Source organism: Puma concolor, chromosome C2, assembly GCF_028749965.1.
Source record: "Puma concolor isolate L17-30 chromosome C2, mPumCon1.1.hap2, whole genome shotgun sequence".
NCBI lineage: Eukaryota > Metazoa > Chordata > Mammalia > Carnivora > Felidae > Puma > Puma concolor.
The window spans coordinates 99,766,312-99,792,626 of NC_141675.1; the positions used below are offsets into that span (position 1 = coordinate 99,766,312).

At 36.7% G+C, this 26,315-nt stretch overlaps 1 protein-coding gene across 3 annotated transcripts in view; it reads right to left on the reverse strand.

The window, feature by feature from the left end:
• The window catches only part of ATP6V1A (ATPase H+ transporting V1 subunit A), a 66,205-nt gene that overhangs the window by 32,403 nt on the left and 7,487 nt on the right, over positions 1-26,315 (reverse strand). The window contains exons 2-5 of one of the 3 annotated variants that reach the window (XM_086675395.1): positions 15,896-15,947; positions 14,864-14,959; positions 4,442-4,536; positions 648-776 (exon numbers count right to left, since the gene is read on the reverse strand). In XM_086675395.1, coding sequence (XP_086531521.1) covers positions 648-776; positions 4,442-4,526 — 214 coding nt within the window. In that variant the 5' untranslated portion in view covers positions 4,527-4,536; positions 14,864-14,959; positions 15,896-15,947. The remainder of the gene's footprint in view (positions 1-647; positions 777-4,441; positions 4,537-14,863; positions 14,960-15,895; positions 15,948-26,315) is intronic. The other 2 variants (XM_086675394.1, XM_025912911.2) reach the window with 2 other exon arrangements.

Here is a 26,315-nt window from a genome sequence, read left to right on the forward strand (position 1 = left end):
AACAAAAATAATAATAATAAATAAGGAGAATTACTACTACCCTTAAGAGTCAATTTAAGTAAAACACATAAATTAAGTTGAAAAAAAAGTAGTTTCTCTTCACAAAGTTTAACACATTATCTTTTTCATAGAAAACTGAACATAAATACTATGCCTAAAAGCCAAAATTATGATAACCAAAGAAGTAAAGATTTCCTAGTGCTAAAACCATAATGTAACATGTCATCTAGCATTATTTATTAGAATACAGGCAGACAGTAGTGACTGATTTATTTATGAATTCACTATTTTAAACAGAAATCATGACTGGAGAATTTTAACCATATAAATTGATATTGTTAATTCTGTTTATGCTTTCTTCTACAATATGTGTCACTCTTAAGAAAAATTCTAATTGGTTTCCCCTAAAGTTTGTGAACTACCAAAATACAAACAGCAATGAACGTTCAGAAGATAATATTAATTTCTTAAAATAAGATCATTAATTCCTAGTACCTTTCCTCAAAATTCCTGTAAAAATCATGTTTCTTTATAACACCAGCATTTCATGCGTCTGATATCATTGGTGGTTGCTACTTCCACCTTTGCTATAAATCCCTAAATTCTGACTTGTAGAAAGTGGCAAGAAATTGAACCAAAAAGGATACAGGTTTCTTCATACACCTGGATAGTAGCCATGTCACCCTCCAGTCGGATAATCTCTCCAACCAACTCACTGTGGCCCACTCTCACCAGCTCATACATGGCTGCACCTGCCATGTCACAGGCTGTAACCACTGAAAAGAACAAATGAGTGTTGTGAAAACTTAAGATCCTGTGAATAGTTACAGATAATTAAAATATCCGGTTAACCCAAATATACACCTCTCTTACATACTCATAAGAAAAAGAAAACACCCACTATGAAACATACATACAGTTTCACAAAAATATGCATTTTTAGCATCCGATATAGAGGTAAACAAAATATATGTGTTAGGCTAAAGCTTATTCATTTACATAATACAGATGAAAATTATTTTCAAAAAGTCCAAAGTTCTCTTTGGCAAACCTAGCAGCATCGAGACACATTTTGATCATGCCGGTTGCTATAATACATGGAATGATGGATTTGGGAATAAAAAAAAAAATGTTTAAACTAAAATTGGAACAAGAGCTGCACGGCAGAATGCCACACAAGTATCAGTTTGCTGTGTTGTTTTGAGAAACAAAACTGTGTTGTTTATTCCTTTGAGAAATAATATTTAAAACAACATCTTTACTTTCATTTCTAACACTTCACATTAGTAGCTCTTAAAATTCTTCTGAAACAAGGACCTCTTTGATAAACTAATAACAGCTCTACCTAGAAAAACTCACATATGCATCCAAAAAATTTTTTTCAGGGGTGCCTGAATGGCTCAATCAGTAGAGCATGTGATTCCTAATCTCGGGGCTGTGAGTTTGAGCCCCATATGTTAGGTACAGATTACCTAAAAAATAAAATCTAGAAAAAAAAATTGTCTTTCATAAGGATGTTTATAATTAGTCATTACCACTGGGTGAAGTCCCGATTAAGAATTCCTATTTCTTAAAATCTATTTTTACTGCTTATTTGTTTTTGAAAGACAGAGACAAAGCATGAGCAGGAGAGGGGCAGAGAGAGGGAGACACAGAATCCGAAGCAGGCTCCAGGCTGTGAGCTGTCAGTACAGAGCCCGATGCGGGGCTTGAACTCACTAACTGTGAGATCGTGACCTGAGCTGAAATTAGACGCTTAACTGACAGCCACCCAGGTGCCCCAAGAATTCCTATTTCTTATAAATACTGAACCAGAATTTATACTTACTATTTTAGATCACATTGTCAAGTAAGTAAAAGTTACTTTTCTGGTAGGTGGGGAAAGTTGTACATTTTCAGATCTGTGTAGCAATAACTTTATTTTTATTTTTTATTTATTTATTTCTTTTAATGTTTATTTATTTATTTATTTTTTTTAATTTTTTTTTTTCAACGTTTATTTATTTTTGGGACAGAGAGAGACAGAGCATGAACAGGGGAGGGGCACAGAGAGAGGGAGACACAGAATCGGAAACAGGCTCCAGGCTCTGAGCCATCAGCCCAGAGCCTGACGCGGGGCTCGAACTCACGGACCGCGAGATCGTGACCTGGCTGAAGTCGGACGCTTAACCGACTGCGCCACCCAGGCGCCCCAATGTTTATTTATTTTTGAGAGAGAGAGAGACAGAGCATGAGCAGGGGACAGGCAGAGAGAGAGGGAGACACAGAATCCGAAGCAGGCTCCAGGCTCTGAGCTGTAAGCTCGCGGGGCTCGAACTCACAGACCGCGAGATCATGACCTGAGCCGAAGTCGGACGCTCAACCGACTGAGCCACCCAGGCGCCCCATAGTTTTATTTACTTACTTATTTTAACGTTTATTTATTTTTGTAGGAGAGAGAGATCATGTGCACATGCATGCACACAAGTGGGGGAGAGGCAGAGAATCTGAAGCAGGCTCTGCACTGTCAGGGCACAGTGTAGAGCCCAATGCAGGGCTCAAACTCACGAACCATGAGATCATGATCTGAGCTGAAGTCAGATGCTTAACGGACTGAGCCACCTAGGCAGCCCAGAATAACTCTATTTTTGATGTATTTAGCCTCCTGATACAATTAATTAGAACTATGTACTAATATCCAAGGGGAAACTATTAAAGTATTAATATTTAATTAACTTGTGTTAGAACAAGGAAGATTTGTTAATTTCATAAATATTTACCTCTATACCTACTATATAAGAGTTAAGATGCACTGAAATGTCAGAGATAACTAAAATTTTAAATCATATTTCATAAACCCAAAAGTATGCCATTTTTCTATCATTTTATTAAGTACTTAAGAATTAGAAATAGGTTCTAGGAGCAGTTTACTACAAGTTTCAGACAAATATTTTTACCTAAACTCTTTTGATGGTATTCTTTTTTGCCTTTTCCCTAAAAGTTCTTGAATATAGCCTGCCTTTCCTAAAGACCCTTCTGATCATCAATCAAGGGGAAAACTGTTACTTGGAAAGGCAAAAGAAACTGACAACACTGAAATGTGTTTTTGCCAATGAGTTCAAGCTCAAACACCAAGTTCTAAGCTATAGAAACTTCTTAGGGAGAAATAAACACTGTGACTTACTGACCTCATTTGCATAAACACCAGAAAAGGGTCATTACCTCCACTGTGATTAGAACAAAAAGACTATAGCATGAGGTTTATAAAAAGACATAAGGAGGGGCACCTGGGTGGCTCAGTCAGTTAAGTGACTCTTGATTTTGGCTTAGGTCATAATGCCAGGGTCGTGAGATCAAGCCCTGCACTGGGCTCCGTGCTAAACATGGGGCCTGCTTAAGATTCTCCGTCTCCCTCTCCCTCTCCCTCTCTCTCCCCTGCTTGTGTACACATACTCTCCCCTCTCCCCTGCTTGTGTACACATACTCTCTCAAATAAAAAAAAAAAAAGAGACATAAGGAAAAATAAGTATCCATGGCACTAAGGATTATAAATCAATGAGTGGCTTTTACCTTGGAAAATATGAATCATATTTTGTAGTTGGAGTAAAATGAATGAAAACTAGAATGAGATATATTATTTAAAATGCAGTACCCCAAGTTTTGGCAGAATAAAACAAAGTTTTTAACTGCTTTCTATTATCATTCTCATGTCATAAAACTTTCCCACAGATACCTAGTTATGTGAAAATGTAAAATAAACATCCAGAAGCATTTATATATTCAAAGAGCCAAGGTTGATATTGTTGAGAAATGCTCTGAAAAAAATTACTGACGTTCAAACCACATTAACATATATTGACTGAATGCCTATTATCTGCAAGGTATTACATACTAAAAGCAATAAATTTTATATTATATAGTCTTATTTCACCTCAGATTTAACAAAAAATTAAGACATATCTAAAACTCTGAACACCAATTACACACATACATAATAAATAGGATATCACAAATTAGTGCCCAATAATTATCAACTTAAGATAATGAATGCAAAAGGGGTGCCTGGGTGAATCAGTCAGTTAAGTGTCCAACTGTTGATTTCAGCTCAGGTCATGATCTCATGGTTCATGAGATCAAGCCCCACATCAGGCTCTGTACCCTGCTTGGGATTCTCTCACTCCCTTTCTATTCCCCTCTCTCTGCTCCTCCCCCACTCACCTGCACACATGCTTTCTCTCAAAATAAATAATAAACTTGATTAAAAAAAAAAAAGGTAATGAATGCTAAAGAAGCTCTTATGATGGAGGTATTACCTCAGTCTTATAGCAACTATGAAATCTTTTAGGGGCAAATAGAACTTCTGTGAGTGAACAGAAACTTGCGTATTTTACCTAAAATGCCCTGAAAAGACATTAATTGAAGTTAGGAATCTTTACTATTGAGATTATTACATATTACTTACCAGGCCCTGAGACCCCATGCACATAACCAAATGTGCTTTCTTTATCTTCATCAAGTATTTTGGGTAGCTTGGAGAAATCCATCATGTTAATTTACCTATGGTTAAAGAAAAAAAGTTGTAATTACAAACCATAAAACAAAAGAACTAATATTAGTTAACTCTCATCATTGGTATTCTTGAGTTATTACCACTTCTTCAGAGAGAATATAAAGTTCTTAAAATTTGCCTAAAAGTACCTCATTCTTGGATGGTCTACAGTTATTATTAAAATTCAAAATTACATATTCCTATGCAAAGTACTCCATAGAAAATACCAAGGAGTGTAATAAACAATGTGAAGTCTTTCCAATGGCTTACCTAGTCCTACAATATCTTGTCCTCTCTGCCATTGCCATTGTGATCTTTCCAACTACTCTTCCCCTTAATCATTCTGTATATGATATATACAAACTATAAATATATATACATATATGCTTACATATAAATACATATACATATACACATACACACATTCTGCTCCAGGGTCTTTGCACATGTTGTCCTCCTGGCTGGAGTACTCTTCTCCCAGATAATCACTCCTATATTTCCTTCAGGTCTTTACTCAAATTTCACCTTCTCTGAGGGGCTTCTCTGCCTATCTATTTAAAATTGCAAGAAATAGGGACTCCTGGGTGGTTCAGTCAATTGGCTGTCTGACTTCAGCTCTCTCACAGTTGGTGAGTTTGAGCCCCACACATCCGGCTCTCTGCTGTGAGCGCAGAGCCCACTTCAGATCCTCTATCCCCCTGGCACTCACACGTGAGCACTCCCTCTCAAAAATAAGTAAAACATTTAAAAGTAAAAAATAAATAAAATTGCAACTTCCCTGCTTTACTTTTCACCATCTGACACATTACATCTTACAATAAAAAAATATTAATGTATTAGCGATCTTTATCTTTACAATTTTTCTGGGAGCAATTTTCCTTATTCTTCTTCTTCTTTTTGCAAAACACACAACAGTTTAAGAAATTCAGTTCGCCTTATTTATTGATGTGCAATCTCAAAAACCCAAAGAATGAACAATTCAAATCCAAACAGAAAACTGACTGCGGATTCCAAAGTAGAAAGTTTATTTTTGACTGCTGGTCTCACTTAATAATTATTGGCAATTTAACAAGGGAGATAAAATACACATACATATAAAATCTAATAATGTCCCAAAACAACCATAAAGTAAGGGTCATGGATCAGTAAGTAATAAAGTACCAAATAACATATACTTATTTACTAAAAGTACAAATATTAGAATGATTAGGGAAGACTTCTTGAAGGTCAGGTAGAATTAGCATCAACTAAGAAAAGAAGGACAGTAAAGGCATTCCAGGTGGAGAAATAACAAGAACAAAAGAATGGAAATAAAAATTTCAGGAACAGTTAATAGACAGTATGAATGGAATAAAAGGTTTATATTAAGGCAACAGTGAAAAGTAAGGATGCAATGGTAGAGACTAATGTGTGGGTCTTGAAATGAATGTCAAGTGGACTTTAGCCTATAAACAATAGGAAAATAACCAAGGGAGAGCTGTTATGAGAAGAATGATGTTTAATTCATCTAACAGATTAAAGTAGAGGAGGGGATGGAGGCAAGATAAGAAGCTGGAAAGCTCTGGAAATGGTTATGGGTTGAATGTCAATGGAATTCAATTTATTAAATGTTTATTGAGCTCCTACCAAGGAAAAGGCCCTGTCTTGAACTTAGGGAATAGGATTGTGAATAAAAGGGGCTTTCACTGGCTTTAAACAAAGGACTATAAAGCAAAATGACTTTAGTATTCAAGATGACAACACCCTGGGAGCAGAGGAGAAACTAATTCAGATGTGGGAGAAGTGCAAACCAATGTAGATGAGGTAGGGGGAACAGGCAGCTGGAAGGAATACAGAAAGACAAAGGAAAAACAAACCTTGAGCTCTGGGAATTAATTCAAGCACAGCTGAGTTGTGTTTTTGTCTTTTGGAGCCATGAAGGATCACTACAGAACCATATACTCCATGGGACACAATTTGCAATCCATTAACCAAGATACGAAAGAATTGGGGAGGAGAGTATAACAATGAAGTCATTAACAGTGAGTGGAGTTCTGTTGGATACACTTTGTGGCTTCAGAAGGGTAACAGTGGATACGGCTAACAAGGAAGAACCCAGAGATGAAAGAAACAAATATGAGTGAAAATAACGATGAAAACCACACGGAGATAGGGGAGACCTTACAAGTGAGAGGAATATGATCAAAGGGGCAAGAAAGGTACCAAAAACTTGAAGATGGCATCAGTGATAAGGTAGAGACTATCATCAGGCTGGTAATTTATGGTTAAAGGTAGGTTATACTTCTACTCATTGGAAACAATGTAAGTGAATTAGAAAAAAATAAACCAGATACCACAGTCACAAATGTCACAATAAAAGAGCAAAGATTTTTGTGTTCTCAATAGGAAAATTAAATTAGAGGAAGGGCAGTTGAGGGAGGAAGTAATGAAAAGGGGAAACTGGCTCACTAGGATTTTCCAGCTTCCTAAAGATGCAGTAGAAGGGGCTGCTAAGTAATCAGGTATGAAACTGCAAAAGACTGGAATACAAAAAAGAGAAGAACAAGCTTTTATAGAAACTACTTACATAATAAGGGAAAAAACAAAGTTTAAAGACAAACATTTATTTGGGAAATGGGTTGGGCAAAGTCTTCAAAGAAGTAGTGAACAAACAAATGAGGTCAAATTTTCATCTTCAGAAAATAAGAAAATTTCAAAGTCAGAAAATAACTTGATAATCAGTCTGATTTCTTCCCCAAATATGAGTATTTCTTATATAGCTTGCATGATACATGGTCACTTGCCTATTAAAGTGGAAATAGCATGAAATCTTGAGTCAGCAGACTTCAGACACTTTTTGGATCTACCAGGGACATGCTGCAGGAGGATCTGAACAAATCAAAATCTCTTCATATCGTCATTTGAAAAGCAGGAAAAATTCTACTACCTACCCCAGAGATGTGGCTGAATTACAAATTTGTTGAATGTTCCTCGTGAAATATAAAATGCTTACAAGAATTTCATCAGTAATACCACTATTCAAACAGGGCTTGAATTTTGAAAAAGCCATTCTATTTTTAAAAATCTCTCCTTAGAAAATATCATATTCCACATAAATCTAGTTCCCCACTGCTTCTACCCTCTTGGCCATTTCTTCCAACAGCTGTAGCCACAGACTAGAGACCTCTCCAAGGAAATTCTCTTTAGTGCCTTAACTCTCCAACAGTTTTTTTCAGATCTCTCTCTCCAGAGGCTACTCTTTTCTTTTCAAGTAGAGCAAACAAAATAAAAAAATTGTATTCTGAACGTTATATGAGTAAGTACTGAAGAATACTTTTTCACCCATCCTGGCTGCTTCTTTTTATCGAGAGAGACCAAGGCTTTGAGTCAGACAGATTGAGTATGAATTTTTAAGTTGCATCCTTGGGCAAATCACATTCTCTCAACTTTTTGAGTCTCATTTTCATCTATAAAATCTAATGGGGCTGTTGCAAGGCACCTAATGGTAAGCCTAACAGAAAAGTAATAGTGATGGGGTGCCTAGGTGGCTCAGTTGTTTAAGTGTCTGACTCTTGGTTTTGGCTCAGGTCATGGTCTCGTGGTTTCGTGAGTTCGAACCCTGTGTCAGGCTCTGTGCTATCAGCACAGAGCCTGCTTGGGATTCTCTCTCCCTCTCTCTGTCCCTCCCCACTCACACTGTCTTGGGTATCTCTCGAATAAATAAAATGAAACTAAAACAAAAAATAGTGATGACTATCAACTTTATTCTGTTAATGCAAGTTAATCTTGCCTAACTTCCTAAAAAGTACCCAGTGTAACAAATAAACAGCACTTAGTGTATTCTTACCCTCTTGTTACTTGAACCAAATCTAGTCACTTGGCTAGTTTTTTTCTTAGCTATTATGTACACTTTACCGTAACTTTATTTTTTAAAACAAAATGGATTTTAAGCATCAATGATGTGTTGTGTGTTACAGGTTGAAAACAGAATGGAGTGAGAAGACACAATCTCTCCCCCAAGGAGCTTCTGGCCTGGTGGGATGGATATAAAGACAAATAGGTAGTTACAATAAGTGATACATGTGTTGTCATAGGAGCTGTGCAGGCTGATCTGGGAGAGCATAAAGCAAAGGTATGGAACCTAGACCTGGGCAGGATGGGAATGACTTAGAAGAGGCTGGGCTGAGACCTGCAGGATGAACAAGGAGACACTAGAGTATACAGTGGAGCTTTTTCACAGGTGACTCAAACTTTCTGGGGTTAACCAACGTATTCTGGAGAGTTCATAAGACAATAAAGGTTATCTGTTCTGATTTTTTAAAATAAGCATTTATATACATTCCCTTTAAAACAACGGTGACAGCCTCTAAGTGTATGAGCAATGATTAGCGGAAATCAGAGGGTTTATTCATGATTCAGCTACCATGTGGGTTTATCACTCAGCTGAATAATCCTAGCCACCATGGAAACTAGTGTTTCTATAATCTTTAACTTTTTATTTTTAGGCATATATTAATTTATGCCAAAGACAGGAGACCTTAGAAACAATAACATCCAATTAGAGAATTAAGAGCCTAAATAATAATTCTGTAAGTTTACTTAGAGATGCTTTCACTAGATCCACAAATCTGTATTCATCTGATTAATATTCTTATACAGCAAATCAAGAGGATTCTACTTTTTAAAAAGTCAGTGTTAAGAGAAGAAAAAAATGGTAACAATTATGAGTAACTTAGCCTTTTGTATTCCGCTGAGTTATATGCAGAGAAGTGGTTGCAAATATATCCCCAGCTCTTAACACATCTTTCAGGATAAAATAAGAAAATTATGGAAACATCAGGTTTTGAAGTATAAAAAGCAGGAATTCCCAGCACTTTTCTGTCCATTGCTGATGTTTTAACACAGTTAAATTTTAATCTTGGCTCCAGCAACTCAGACCTTTACGCCTGCTGTGCTGCTGCCCAGAATGTGTTTTCTCACTCCCATGAACAGTCTCCCTGTTCCCACTGTCAGCCTCAATGCTCTTACCCTGCTTTTCTTCACAGCACTTATAAACTGACTACCTGAAAGAATATAATTTTTCTTTTTATTTCACTCTTTTACCATCTGTATCACTCCCTAGAATGCAAGTTTCATGACGGCACGGAAAACAATGCCTGGACAAAGAAAAGAAGCTCTCAGTGAATAGTTACTTAATAACTTCCAATACCACCTCCATTTTACAAATGGGAAACCTAAGGAATGGAGATTTAAGTAAGTTTACCCATGATCACAAAATTGGAGAGAAGTAAAGGTGGGATTTGAATCTTGGCAAACTGACTCCAATGCCTCTGGGCCTTACAGCCTGCACTACTCTGCCTTCTAAATTCACAAGGCTGGTTTCTATTGTCTGCATCTAAACAATCTTATATGGTATGAAGGACAACAGTCTCTGCCTCAAGGCAATAGTTTTATCAAATTAGACTCAGGGGGAGCCTGGGTGGCTCAGTCGGTTGAGCATCAGACTCTTAATTTCAGCTCGGGTGGTGATCTTGCGGTCATGGGATCCAGTCCCGTGTCACCTGCTTGGGATTTTCTCTCTCCCTCTCTCTACCCTTTCCCAACTTGTGCTCTTACTCAAAATAAATACATAAGCATTTATAAAAAAATTAGACTCAGAGATGCAGCATCCAGACCCTCCTTTAAGAAAGGACAGTGGAATGTCATCAGTGGACAGCCAACAGCCACCAGTCAACCCTTCAGGGTCTGCCTCAGTCACAGAGCTGCCTTGCCCATGTTCACACCCTTCACAGGGCAATCTGTACCTGGTGACTGAGCAAAACGGAGGTATAAAGACCCAGTCATGTCAACCCAGATGTGGGATACTCTTATAAGTAACACTCACTCCAGATTTCCCTACAGAGTCGGCTAAGGCTTTTCTAGGCTTCAATTGCATTTCAACTTCTTCCCTTCCCAACTTGGAGTCTGTCTCCTTCCTTTCACATGTGTGGATCCCTAACAAAGATCTTATTTATACAATAGACTTTCTAGGCATCTGATTCCAGAGAACCCAAAATGCTCACGTATTGAATAAAGTAAATAATTACTCCCTGGATAAGTGAAACTTAGACTCACACTTGAACCACAAAGATCTCTGGCCTGTTTTCTTAGTTATCTTGTAACTAGTTATTCTGTGAAAAGGGAAGAGAGATACAAAAGTGGCTTTAGAAAGCAGAGCATTTAGGGTAATGTTTGGGCTAAGTCAAGCTACTGACACAGAGGTCAGGTCCCCTTACAACCAAAGCCTTAGTTTCTACAAGGAACTTGCTTTTTGTCCTTCAACAGAAACTTAGATAGAACCCATCAACAGTAGTTAGAGGAAAAGAAGTCCCAATTAAGAGTTTATTTAACTTCTAAAGAACTATTTTCTGATAGAGTTGGAAAATATGTTCTCCATGTCCAGAAGTTTTTGGCTCCAACTTCTTAACATCTAAACACTTTGAGAAACTTCCAAGGACTGGTCCAAGGAAATGCGCTCTTCTGAAAATTGAATTTTCAATCCCCACAGCACTGAGATAAGGGTTCCCATTGTACTTCTAAAATTTTTTCACCAAAGCACCCCAAGAAGAGAAAAACAAGTAAAGAGTGAATAAATACCCACCAAGCTCTTCCCAGTCCTGACAGAGAACAGGATGTTATAGAAGTCTACTGTAAGCAGGGAAATTTCTTTGTATGCCCTTGTACATTCTCTTATTCCAAGCAAGTTTTGCACTCCATCGTATACAATATCTATTTTATAAGATAAATAGGAAATTGCTTCCTTCCCACAAATAAAATAAAAATTATTCATTAGATAGACATATTATATTCACTTAATCACTGAACAGGGCTGCTAATATAGCAGTTTGATAAGCATATTCATAACATACTACTTTGCACCCATTAATCACCCTTCGTTGTTATCTATGAAAACAGTGAAAATAAAAATACCCCAGTATCCAATGGAAAAAAGACAGTCTCTTCACCAAACGGTGTTGGGAAAACTAGACGGTGATATGCAGAAGGATGAAACTGGACCACTTTCTTACACCGTACACAAAAATAAACTCAAAATGGTTGAAAGACCTAATGTGAGACAGGAAACCATCAAAATCCTACAGGAGAAAACAGGCTGCAATCTCTCTGACCTTGGCCACAGCCAGCTTCTTATTAGACATGTCTCCAGAGGCAAGGGAAATAAAAGCAAAAATGAACTATTTGGACCTCATCAAGATAAAAAGCTCTGCATAGCAAAGGAAACTACCAATAAAACTAAAAGGCAACTGATGGAATGGGAAAAGATATTTGCAAATGATATATCAGATAAAGGGTTAGTATCCAAAATCTATAAAGAACTTAACCAAACTCAATACCCAAAAAACAAATAATCAGTGAATAAATGGGTAGAGGACATGAAAAGACACTTTCCCAAAGACATCCAGATAGCTAACAGACACATGAAAAGATGATCAACATCACTCATCATCAGGGAAATACAAATCAAAACCACAGTGAGATACCACCTCACCATTGTCAGAATGGCTAAAATCAGTAACTCAGGAAACAACATATGTTGGTGAGGATATGGAGAAAGGGGAACTCTTCTGCACCGCTGGTGGGAATGCAAACTGGTGCAGCCACTCTGGAAAAGAGTACGGAGATTCCCGAAAAAAATTAAAAACAGAACTATCCTACGACCCCGCAATTGCACTACTAGGTATTTATCCAAAGGATACAAAAATGCTGATTCAAAGCAGCACATTCATCCCAATGTTTATAGCAGCACTATCAACAATAGCCAAATTATGGAAAGAGCCCAAATGGCCATCGACTGATGAATGGATGAATAAGATGTGGTGTGTGTGTGTGTGTGTGTGTATATGTGTATATATGTATATGTATATGTATATGTATATGTATATGTATATATGTATATACGTGTATACGTGTATATGTATATATATATGTATATATATGTATCTATGTATATGTACGTATATATGTATATATACACATATACACACACACATATATATATACATACACAATAGAATACTATGATCAAGAACAATGAAATCTTGCCATTTGTAACAACGTGGATGGAACTAGAGTGTATTATACTAAGCTAAATAAGACAGTCAGAGAAAGACAAATATCATACGATTTCATTCATATGTGGAATTTAAGAAACACAACAGATGAACATAGGGGAAGGGAAGGGAAAATAAAATAAAATCAGAGAGGAAGGCAAACCATAAAAGACTGTTAAATACGGAGAACAAAAGATTGAGGACTGCTGGAGGAATGTTGGGTGAGGGGATGGGTTAAATGGGTGATGGACATTCAGGAGGGCACTTGTTGGAATGAGCACTAGGTGTTATATGCAACCGATGAATAACTGGGTTCTACTCCTGAAACCAATACTACACTGTATGAAAACTAACTTGAATTTAAGTAAATAAGTTAATTTTTTTAAGTTTTTTTTTTTTTTTTTTTTTTGAGAGAGAGAGAGTGCAAGTAGGGGAGGGGCAGAGAGAAAGGAAGACATAGAATCTGAAGAATTTAAGTAAATAAGTTAAAAAAAATACCCCACATTAAAATCCGTTTCATTATTTAATGCTTATGCCTCTACGTGAAAAAGCATAGGCTTTTAAAGATGTTTAAGACAACATTTTAGGGGCACCTGGATGGCCCAGTTGGTTAAGCATCCAACTTTGGCTCAGGTCATGATCTCGTGGTTTGTGAGTTCAAGCCCCATGTCAGACTCTGTGCTGACAGCTCAGAGCCTGAAGTCTGTTTCAGATTCTGTGTCTTCCTCTCTCTCTGCCCCTTCCCCGCTTACACTCTTTCTCTCTCAAAAATAAACATTTTAAAAAGACACCATTTTAACTTGAAATAAGCAAATTACATCGCAAGTCACGTTACACTGAAAGTTAAATCTTATCCCAAATCTCCATAATGTCCAAAATAACATGATATGATTTCATGCTACACTAAGTTTTATATGCTATTTAATAACTCCTTCCTATTACAAAATACAGCTATTCTTGCTGCTTTCCATCATTTAAAAAATAAAGGCATAGGGGCACCTGGGTGGCTCAGTCAGTTATGTGTCAGACTTCAACTCAGGTCATGATCTCACCATTTGTGAGTTCAGGCCCCCATATCAGGCTCTCTGCTGTCAGCACAGAGCCTGCTTCAGTTCTTCTGTCTCCCTCTCTCTGCCCCTTCCTTGCTGGTAGAAGCATGTCCTCTCTCTCTCCCCCGCAAAAATAAACATTAAAAAAAAAAAGCATGATATCTACCTTAAAAACAACTGCTTTTATTAAAACAATGTGGTATACATGGTTGCACTCAGAGAAATCAACTCAACGATTACAAAAAAAACCTTGCCTTTACTTTCTCAATTCCTACTTTAAGGATAAAAAGTAAATGCAATTTACAACTAAGATTCCTATAGTCACAAATTGTAGGGTTTTCTACCCATATCTGTAAAAAATTAAAAACAAAACAAAACCCTGCTATAGAAGGGAAGAAATCCAGAAAGTTAGCACAGGCAACCATCTGATCTAATGAGTCATCAGTCTCTCCTCCACACTGCAGAACACTGCAGTAGCAAATCACAACACTAGAGGGTCACTTCTGTTTCTTCCATTTTATAAAGTTCTCTCTAAATTGCTACTGATTGAAGCACTATACCTGGTAATTTCATCATTCCAGAAATACTGGGGGCTAGTGGGGGCAAGTATGAAGTGTTATGTAAGGGCTAAATACCAAGGTTCCATGACAATGTTATTTACATATAAAATCCTGAGACACATACTACTCAATTTTGTACACAGTTTACCTTCTTAGAGAAAGGCAAAATAAATCAGGTTGATAGTCTTATGCTTGGTCAAAAAGTTACAGAATAAGTCATAACAAAGTAACAGTAATAAGCTAATAACATTAACATAACAACAGCATGATAGTAATAAGCTAATAACATTATACTTCTAGAGTACAGTGTTAAAACATTTTGTGAAACACTTTCCTACTCATTCTACTTAATCAACCCACCTAGTATCTCCATTAGAAAGTCTTATGCAGCAGATGACTATGCATAACTAGATTTCCATTTGTATCTTGCCAATAAAACCCTAAATTGGTACAAATTTTGATAAGCCCATGAAAGTAATTCCAGTTCCTTTGCGAATGACTGGTTGGAAATGAGTGTGTAATGATGTTTTCTCTAATAAGAGGTAAGGCCAAGTCTGTTGAAAAGCTTGTGGAAATGATTTCTTTGCTCTTTAAAAGATACAGGTCATGAGAAACATTTTTTGCTTGGGATGTGCTCACCTGCATGGGACATGAGCAAACTTGGGACCTTGTAGGGAGCCAACCTAAGCAGACAGGCCACCTTGCATCTGGGTCTTTGTTGCTTTTACTGGTCTACTAAATTAATCAACATTAGAAGAAAGAGTTTTAAGAATAAATATTTTCATGTGTTACACATATTTCGTATTGCTATTTAAAAAAAGAACAATGAATAGACCAAGGGTTAAGAATAAAGGCAAACATAAGGTCATTACTCACATAGTTTACAAAAATTACTGAGATGGACAATGAGGAAATGTGCAGACAAAAGTGGGAACCAAAGAGTAGAGAAGTACAAAAAAATTACTGGTGGCAAACTGGACTAATGGAATCAGGAAAACTTTATTTCTATTGGAATGAAACTTTTGGAGGACATGCACACATGCCTCTCTCCATTTATCAAACTAAAGGCATTCCTGAAAAGGAATAGTAAAGATAAAAGCTAGGGTAGACACTTCAGTGGAAAACAGAATTCAAACTGTATCAGCTACGCTTTTGGTTTGTTGACAGGCCTGTCCATGAACAATTTTTATAGGATTTCTAGAAATAAACAATTAGATTCCTTTCACTTCAAATTTTTAATAAGTAAAACTGTACTATATTGAGTGTGATAGTCCAAAGTTTTAGCCAAAACAACCCCAAAATACTGGGGGTGCCTGAGTGGCTCATCAGTTAAGCACCAACTCTTGATTTTGGCTCAGGTCGTGATCTCACAAGTTTGTGAGATGGAGTCACGCATCGGGCTCTGTACTGACAGCATGAAACCTGCTTGGGATTCTCTTTCTCCCTCTCTCTCTGCACCCCCTCCTCCCACCCTAATTCGTGTATGCATGTGCACTCTCTCTCTCCCAAATAAACTTAAAATTTTTTTTTAAAAAACACAAAATACTGTATTTACTGTATAAGTTGTATGGTATGAATTTATAGGCTAGAAGCCTATGATAAATGGTAAGCCATAACATGAACATATTTGAGTATTCCTGCCTTCAAGGAGCATATTTATCATTTTCTTACCCTTCCCTCCAAACATCAAAGTGCCTTGCACAGCAGTAACTTGATAAAATGTCTGAAATTAAAAACAGATAATATCAACTACTATTCATTAAGCACATATTACACTCCAGGCATTATGTTAAAAAATGGGCACATCTCATTTAACACTTAACAACAGTCCTATGATGATGGTATTGTTTGCTTAGTAAATAGGTTTTGAGACTCAAACAACCCACTGAAGACAACAGTGCTATAAATCGGTGAAGCACAGATTTAGTCCGATTTTAACAAGTAGGCATTTCATAACAAATAATTCAAAAGACCTTATATTACCAACAGTTTTAATCTTCATCACCTCTCTTTTCATTATTTTTTAAAATGTTTATTTATTTTTGAGAGAGAGAGCATGCAAGTAGGGGATGGGCAGAGAGAGAGGGAGAGAGAATCCCAAGCAGCCTCCACGCTGTTAGTGCAGAGCGCAATGTGGGGTTCGAACCCACAAACCATGAGATCATGACCTAAGCAGAAATCAATAGCCAGATGCCCAACCGACTGAGCTGCCCAGGCACCCCTATTATCTCTCTTTTTAAAACCACGGGTGTCTATTTTCCATTAGTAACTGAGTCTATGTTAGAATTACAAAGGTTAATATTCTTGCAAAAGAAAAGAGATGAAAAAAAAGATGACAGATCATTCAAAAGTTAAAGAGTAAGTAGTAGAACAACCAAGAATTGACTGCTCCTAAAATATCCATCTCCTAAAAAATTAATTTTTAAAGAACAGTGCATAATGCCGTATTTTATTAACACCTAGCTTCATAACACAAACCTAACTGGTTATAACAGCAGGGAAAAAAAGTAAATATTAATGAACTGCAAAGTAAATGGACATATCTCAGAGGAAAATAAGCATCTTTGAAGCAAGTAAGAATATTAACAAAAACAGACTCAATTTTGCTACTGTTAAAAGCAGGGAATAGTAGTAGAAACTTGCTGGTTAATAGACTCATAAATTTGGAACAATGAAGCTACCTAACTAGTACCTGAGTGAGAAATTCCATCTTATTTTTCTTATTTCTTTTTAAAATTTTTTTTTCAACGTTTATTTATTTTTGGGACAGAGAGAGACAGAGCATGAACGGGGGAGGGGCAGAGAGAGAGGGAGACACAGAATCGGAAACAGGCTCCAGGCTCCGAGCCATCAGCCCAGAGCCCGACGCGGGGCTCCAACTCACGGACCGCGAGATCGTGACCTGGCTGAAGTCGGACGCTTAACCGACTGCGCCACACAGGCGCCCCTTATTTTTCTTATTTCTTAAACTGGAGGTACAAAGCTCTAGTGAGGCTAATATTAACATCCCATTTGACTTTTTGTGAATTTTTAGAACATTTTCTTAATTTTAGGTTAAGAAGAAATGAGTCCAAGAAGAAAGTCCCTTAATTTATATCCTAACTTACCTAAGATGTAAACAGCCAAGAAGAGAGCCAAATGATATAAACAGTAAAGAAAAAAAAAGCCTTTAATACTTATACTTTTATTTAAAATTTATTTTCAAAAGCAGTATGCTTGCAATTTTTAAAGTATCCAAGGGAAAGTCTCATCACTTAAATATTACTGACTTATCTCCTCATAAACAATTTTTGACAAAAATTGTAATCAATACTATAACACATTTTCATATACTGTTATTCACAAGTATCATCTTAAACTGTATAATATTTTATTAAATGGATACCATAGCTTACCTAAGAATTCTCCTTATTGGGTACCTAGATGGCTTCCCATTTTTTGCTATTTTTATTTTTTACACTTTGCTAGTGCACTTTTATTGATTTTAAGTTATTGATTAGAGGAAGCCAAGGTAAGGCAACCAACTAAAAGTCCATAAAGATACTCTTTATGGTGATGTCACCTAAGAGCAATTCTCACACACATACACTTCTACCTAGAAGTAATACTGTATTCCATCTAAGATACTATCAATTGTAACATACTCTTATATTACACTGCAGAAACTGCAGGACAGACATTAATTTCAGTTGCTAAAATGTCGGGGTGGGGGGGAGAAAGTATTTCCTAGAAACAATCATATATGGTATTAGAACTAAATACAGTGTAATAATATTTAGATAGGTCAGACTTGCCAACCCTCACTAGAATAAAGACTAAAAAACAGAAAAACAGATTTCTAAACCGATAAAATGATAGCCTTTGAGTTGCTACATATTTCAAGAGACTTTCATACTGTCTTGTTGACTCAATTTATGCACAGTTTTTTTTAATCCTTTATTTATTCTGAGAGAGACAGAGTGTGAGCAGGGGAAGGGCAGAGAGAGAGGGAGACACAGAATCCGAAGCAGGCTCTAGGCTCTGAGCTGTCAACACAGAGCATGATGCAGGGCAAGATCATGACCTAAGCCAATGTTGGACGCTTAACCGACTGAGCCACCCAGGTGCCCCAATACATGCACAATTAAAAATTATTACTAATATTTTAGATCAGTGCAGATTTAAAGCAACAAAATATAAAATTATTACAGGGCTACACTCCAAGAATAAATAAAAAGTAGATAAAGAATGAGATGGTGAATTGATTAACGGTCATAAGGATGACCTATAACCAGGGTGCCTGGGCGGCTCAGTTGGTTGAACATTCGACTCTTGATTTTGGCTCAGGTCATGATCCCAGGGTTGTGGGACTGAGCCCTGCCTCGGGCTCCATGCTGAGTGTGGAGCTTGCTTGGGATTCTTTCTCTCTCTCTCTGTCTCTGCCCCTTCCCCATGCACATGCTCTCTCTCTCTCTCTCAAATTAAAAAAGAAAAAAAAAGAATGACCTACAACCATCAAACAAAGGCCACTTTGGGTTCATTATTTTCTAAAAAATATGGGAAGCAATTTGGCAACTGCAACAAGGTCCTTAAAAATGTTCAAACCCTTTGATTATAAACTGAACTTCTGGGAACACATTTGACACATGGATAAGTATTTATTTCCATATGTATTTAATGCTGCGAAAGTGAAAAACTGGAACTATCTTTAAAATCTAACAACAAAAATGAAGCATTAGTTTATCTGAAATCCTACAGTCTTCCCCCAACTCCTAATGTATTTAATCATAATAATTAAATTTCTTGTGTTAAATAGTCTGCATGTCCAAGTTCACAGTATCAAGGACTGTCCTTAGCAAATTCTCTTCCAAGAGGATCCTTAACCTGCATGGTCTCTGAGCATTTTGGATAGGTTGTCTCACACAAACTGCAGATGAAGTGACTTTACCAATTAAAAAAAAATGTCAGCAGTCATGCAAGAGAATTGTCCCCTTCAAAAGTAGTCAACCTAGGAAGTTTGCAACCACTTTAAAAAAAAACTACTGCTCAAAATACTTAGAAAATTCTCTTGACAACCGCCTACAATTACCATATCACTCTTCTAAATGTTAATTAATGAGACATTTTCTGGATTGCTTTGCCAAGAAAACATATCAGCAACAGCCAAACTGGCCAACTAAAAACAATACATGTATTTAAGAACGATGTACATACAAGAGTCAGCACCAACAGTGTTGCAGTGAAAATGCTATTACATTTGTGTCAGAAAATGATGTTTATGTATTCAGATGGATCCATCTTGTCATTTATTTCATGGATTTGAATAGAAGGGATAGAAGGTTCACAAACTGTGCAAAGGCACATTAACCCAGTGTTTATAAAAAGCATCACCATAAACAGGTTCACCTTCAACTCAGGAATTCACAAAATCTCTATAATGAAAATATGACCCAGAGGATAAAGTGTGCACAGAAGGGAGAAGAATGCTGCCTAGTATAGGTGGAAAACATTTTCAACATGGATTTAAAGATATGACTTTAGACAAAAGTTCACAGACATTTCCAATTCAGAGGGTAAGAAATCTGCATTTCTAGTGGCTTGCCTAGTATTCCATGATTAATAACAACCAGAGTTATTTAACTAAATTGTCTGTGGGAACAGAAGGATTTAATTACAGATAGAGATTTTCAAAAGCATAGTTTGCTAAGGAATTAACTTCCTGGTATGTGCTCACAGCCTTCAATATCGCTCCTTTGTCATACTTGCTACCAGTATAATTAAAAATCTGTGAACAGAGCTGTTCAATATCTGTCTCCACTGCCAGTCTGTAAATACCAGGGAAACAGGGACCACACCTGCTTTGTTCGTTGAGTACCCCTAACTGCAAAGTAAAGCATCCGGACACATAGTAGGTAATTACTAAACATTGCTCAGTGACAATACTGGCAAAAGGTGTATGGGAAATAGGCAAGCTCATTCACTGAGTGAAAACTGATATAACTCCTTTGAAGTGCACTAAATACACATTCTTGCATAATGCCCAATGGCCAAGATCTAAAAAAACAGTATTTAGCTGAGGCCAAAGCTGAAACAAGATATCATCATCAAAGAATGACCTTCTAATATAAAAACTTATGCTATAAGTTAAAAATGTTATACTGTTAGCAGTTATTTTACTTAATATTATGAATGCTAGAACACCAAATCATTCTACAAAGAACAGATAAAATCTCCACTGTTCTGTCTGGTATTATTAAAATTCTATAAACATTTATCAGCTCAAAAAGGCTACATAACACAGACGTAAATGGACAACTGACTTTTGACAAAAATACAAAGGCAAATCAGTGGAGAAAGTATAGTTTTTTAATAAGTGGTAGTAGATTAAGTATCTATGCAAATGCAAAAAACAGGTGTTTCAAGGGACACCTGGGTGGCCCAGTCAGTTAAGCATCTGACTCGATTTCTGCTCAGGTCATGATCTCACTGTTCATGGGTTTGAGCCCCACATCAGGCTCTTTGCTGACTGTGGGGTCTGCTTGGGATTCTCTGTCGCCTTCTCTTTCTGCCCCTCCCCACTCACTATCTCAAAAATAAAATAAACATTAAAAAAATGTACTTCAAGCCATACCTTGTACCTTATTAAAAAAATAAGCTAAAAACGGATGGTAGACCTAAATGTAAAACCTTGCTTTGTGTTCTTGGACTAGGTAGATTCATTACACACAATACTGAAAACACAATCCATTAGAGAACAAATTGATAAACTGTAATTCATGGACATTAAAAATTTTTTGTTCTTCATAACATTGTTAGAACAAAAAGCCAAGCTCCATATTGCGTGAAAATATTTGCAAAGCATAAATGTAATAAAGGACCTATCTCGAATATATCTTAAAACTCCCCAAAACTGGACTTAAAGAGTACAATTAAAAGATGGGCAAAGGGTTTGAACATATACTTCATCAAAAAAAAATATGGATGGTAAATAACTACATGAAAGATGCCTAACATCATTAGAAAGACAAATTAAAACGACAACAAAATGGCACTTTATACATAATAGAATGGCTGAAATTAAAAAGACTTACCATAGGAAATGTTGGTAAAGACACAGAACTAGAACTATCATATACTGCTGTAATGTAAAACGATACAACCACTTTGGGAAAAAATTTGGCAGTTTCTTAAAAAGTTATTGGGGCGCCTGGGTGGCGCAGTCGGTTAAGCGTCCGACTTCAGCCAGGTCACGATCTCGCGGTCCGTGAGTTCGAGCCCCGCATCAGGCTCTGGGCTGATGGCTCAGAGCCTGGAGCATGTTTCCGATTCTGTGTTTCCCTCTCTCTCTGCCCCTCCCCCGTTCATGCTCTGTCTCTCTCTGTCCCAAAAATAAATAAACGTTGGAAAAAAAAAAATTAAAAAAAAAAGTTAAACATACGCACACACATGATCCAGTCATTCTACTCGGTATTTACCCATAAGAAATGAAAGCTTATGGGGGCAACTGGCTGGCTCAGTTGGTAGAACATGTGATTCTGATCTTGGGGTTGTTAAGTTTGAGCCCCATCTTGGGTGTAGAAATTACTTAAAAAAAAATACAACCTTAAAAAAAATACTTAAAGGGGCACCTGGATGTCTCAGTTGGTTAAGTGTCCAACCCTCAATTTCGGCTCAGGTCATGATCTCACAGTTTGTGGGTTTGAGCTCTGTGTAGGGCTCTGCTGACAGTGTGGAGCCTGCTTGGGATTCTGTCTCTCCCTCTCTCTGCGCTTCCCCCACTCACTCACACATTCTTTCTCTCAAAATTTTAAGTGTCTTTGGATCACATTAAAGAATTTGGGTCAGTCAGCCTGCTTTTTGAACTAATAATAATTTTTTCCCTTTTTTGAAACAAATGAAATGCAGAACATTGAGCAGATGTATATTGTGTTTAAAACAATTCATGGGGGTGCCTGGGTGGCTCAGTTGGTTAAGCATCCAACTTTGGCTCAGGTCATGATCTCATCGTTCATGGGTTTGAGCCCCATATTGGGCTCTGTGCTGACAGCTCAGAGGCTGGAGCCTGCTTTGGATTCTCTCTCTGCCTTTCCCCCACTCATGCTCTGTTTCTCTTGCTCTAAAATAAATAAACATTAAAAAAATTAAAAAAAAATCTGCGGATGATGTAACTGCTGACTAAAGCCCCCCACTGCCTAATTCTGCAAAACCTAAGACTAGGACTTGCAGATTACTGAAAACCCATTTTTCACAAGAAAATATATAATTATTTGTACATTTAACTATCACACTCTCAATGGTGTTAATAATTGGCAATCTGATTCCCTATTTAACTATTTGAAAGCACTTCCATAATTATTAACAATCATAGCATTTTACTTTTAATAATGTACATTGATGATTGCAGCATTTTGTTCTTTCAATGATATGCATTCAAACTACAATTTATAGCATTTCAATGTATAAATCACATAAACAGCATTTCAATTTATATCCAGAATACTTACCATTATTTGAAAGTAACAGGAAGTCCAAAGGTCATACCTTGTTCCCATACTGACATTGTTACATTGATTACACATGATAGGTTACCTATGCTATCACAAGATGGTAGATCACTCATAATTCAGGGATGCTAAATGTAAAGGCCTTTAGCTATTCAGCTTCCCAAAGACTCAAGCTAAATGATTTGGCAGATTTCAGCACAATACCGAAGACAAATGTGAACTTCTGTGCATTGCTAAATTGGAGAGTAATTTGGCCATACACACCAAAACTTGAAATGTACATATCCTTTGACCCAGCTCTTCCATTTCTAGAAATTATGTGTACAAAGTATTCTATTAACAAAATATTATAGCACTGTTTCTTACAACAAAAGATTGGAAATGTCCACTAAAATAGAGACTATATAACTTGTGGTAGGATAAGAGGCTATAATACTCAGTAGTATCAAGATAGAATCTTTGGAAAGAGACTCCCTGGGTTAAAATCCTGAGTCCTATTACTTACGAGCTGTGTGACACTGTTGGGCATTTAACTACCCCATCCCTAATTTGCTTCATTTGTTAAATGGGGGAAATGTAACAACCATCACATAAGGTTGTTGTGAGGTTTCTATGAATTAATATAACTCAAATGTTAAGTGCCTGGATCAGCAATAAGCTCCCAATAAATGTTACAGATGATGATGACGACACATTAGTACAATTTAAAAGAATGATGCAGGTTTACCTGAATGAATGTGGAAAGATCCCCAAGATACCCCTGTTAAGTAAAAAACGTAAGGTCCAGAATAATATGTGTTCGTGAACAAATACATGTAAGAAAAGAATAAGGACTAGGAGAAAAGGAGAAAACACACATATATATAAATACATAATTTTTACTCATTTGTATGTGTACTATCCATTCAACTTGATTAAAAATATTGTTGGATGATTCAGTGAGTGCCAAAACAATTAAGCCAAGTAATAAAACTACACTGTATATTCTTAACTGAGCAAAGAGTACAGTAACTAAATAATAATGACAAATATTTATATAAATCTTACTATGTGCCAATAGGCCTAATCACTTTTCTTATATTACTTTGATCTTCACAACACTTAATGAAGTAAATACTCTTATTTTCTTTATTTTAAAGCTGAGAAAAATGCAGAAAGATAAAAGTAACTTCCCCAAAGTCACACTGTTTGGAAGCAGCAGAGCCAGGATGTGACCCAGTCTGTCTTCAGTACTTAGGTCCTTAACCTCCTTGCTATATTGCCTCTCAATACTACTTGAAAATTACTTTTTATTTACATATATCCCAATTCTTTTCAAAAAGAATTTGTACAGTTTGCAATAAAGAACATATATACAATCAAGTTAATAATATTGGTAACAAAAAGAGGAAAACAAAAAGTATCAACCTAAGAAACAAACACAGATGCTTTATACATGCAAGGAATCCAACTCTAAAGCAGCTGCCATGTTCTATCACAGCCTGAATGATTTAAGTTCAGCCTATTAAAAGGACTGAAATAAAGTATTAAATAATTGTAAATACTTTTAATTTTGCCTCTTTAAAGACATTCTTATTTGAGGGGCGCCTGGCTGGCTCAGTGGGTAGAGCAGGTGACTCTTGATCTCAGGGTCATGAGTTCAAGCCCCACAAGGACAGTGAAGCTTACTTTAAAAAAAAAAAAAAAGAAAAAGAAAAGAAAAAAGACATTCTTATTTGAAGCTTTCCTAAGGAGAATTACTCTTGTACCTAGGGTTTTGTTTTGTTTTGTTTTGTTTTTATTAACTAAAACAAAATGTTTATTTGCAACCCGATCTGTTAATGCCTATGATTTTCCTACACATTTTTAATGACAATTTCTTCCTGGATACCCAATGGTTATCACATATACAAAATTAAGGAGAATTTATGGTGTTATCAGGATAAATAACACACTTTCATCTCAGACATCACACTAATTAAGGCAAAAAATATTTCAGACATTTGCCATTTCTGGTCAAGTGGTATTCCCCCCTTATTGATTCCTTCTTTGACCTATCAGAACTTTTACTTTTCAAAATGTTAATAGTTTTGGGGCGCCTGGGTGGCTCAGTAAGCTAACTGTCCGACTTCAGCTCAGGTCGTGATCTCGTGGTTCACGAGTTTGAGCCCCACATTGGGCTCGGTGCTGACAGCTCAGAGCCTGAAGCCTGCTTCAGATTCTGTGTCTCCCTCTCTCTCTCTGCTCCTCCCCAGCTTTTGCTCTGTCTCTGTCTCAAAAATAAATAAAAACATTAAAAAAATAAAACGTTAATAGTTTTTTTTCTAATAACAAACACTACATATTTGTTGTAAAAATAAAAACACATAATATAGGAAACTGTAAGGAAAAAAGTAACAATCACCTGAAATGCCCATCCAACCACTCTGAGATGGCTGCTAAACATTCTGGTGACTACCCGTTCCTGCAATTCATCTTGTAGACACACAAACAGGTAGTTTTACATACATATGTTATTGTGGATACCCTTTTTTCTTTCCTTCTTTTTTCTTTTGCTTATTTCTTCCCTCCAATGTTAACAACTGTACAAGCATATACAAAACTCAAAGTGTTTTTCAACTGTTCTATAAAAATGGGATCTCATTATATACATTTCTCTAACTTTGCCTTTGTTACTTAAGATACATGATGGAGATCCTTTCAACTCATCAGTATAGATTTAACTCCCATTTTTTAATTACTGCAAAAATATTCCATGATATGCCTGTGTCATGATTTATACAACAATACCCTATTGACAGGCATTCCCTTTGTTCCCAGGCTTTTGCTACTACAAAACATTGCTGCAATCAACACTCACCTAAATGCATGCTTGGTTACTGGTATTTCTTTTTATTCTTTTTTTTATTTTTGAGAGAGAGGGAGGACCAAGGATTGGAAGTGGACTCTGCACTGACAGCAGTGGGCCTGATGAGGGGCTTGAATTCATAAACCATTAGATCATGACCTGAGCTGAAGTTGGATGTTCAACCAAGTGAGCCACCCAGGCACCCCTGGTGTTTTTCTTTTGTTTTGTTTTTTTTTAGTTTTTTTTTAACATTTATTTATTTTTGAGAGACAGAGAGAGAGACAGAGAGAGCACGAGCAGGGTGAGGGGCAGTGAGAGGGAGACACGGAATCCGAAGTAGGCTTCAGGCTCTGAGCTGTCAGCACAGAGCCCAACGCAGGGGGCTCGAACCCACGAGCCATGAGATCATTACCTCAGCTGAAGTCAGATGCTCAACCAACTGAGCCACCCACGCACACCTGGTGTTTTTATTTCTAAGGAAAAGATTCCATGGAGTGGTAATGTTCAATGGAAGAACATATATTTTCAATATTAACAGATATTGCCCTAATTATTTACTAAAAAAAACTTGTAACAATTCACATCTCCACTAGCATCTTATGAGAAAATCCTTTACCGCAGAACCCTACGAGCAGTAGGTTTACCACATAATTTTTACTAGTCATAAAATAATATTTCATTGTTAGCATATCAATTACTAGTGAAGTTATACATTTTCTTTTAAGTATGCTGAATGTTTGGATTTCTCTTCTATGAAGTTCTGGTCATATGCTTACCCATG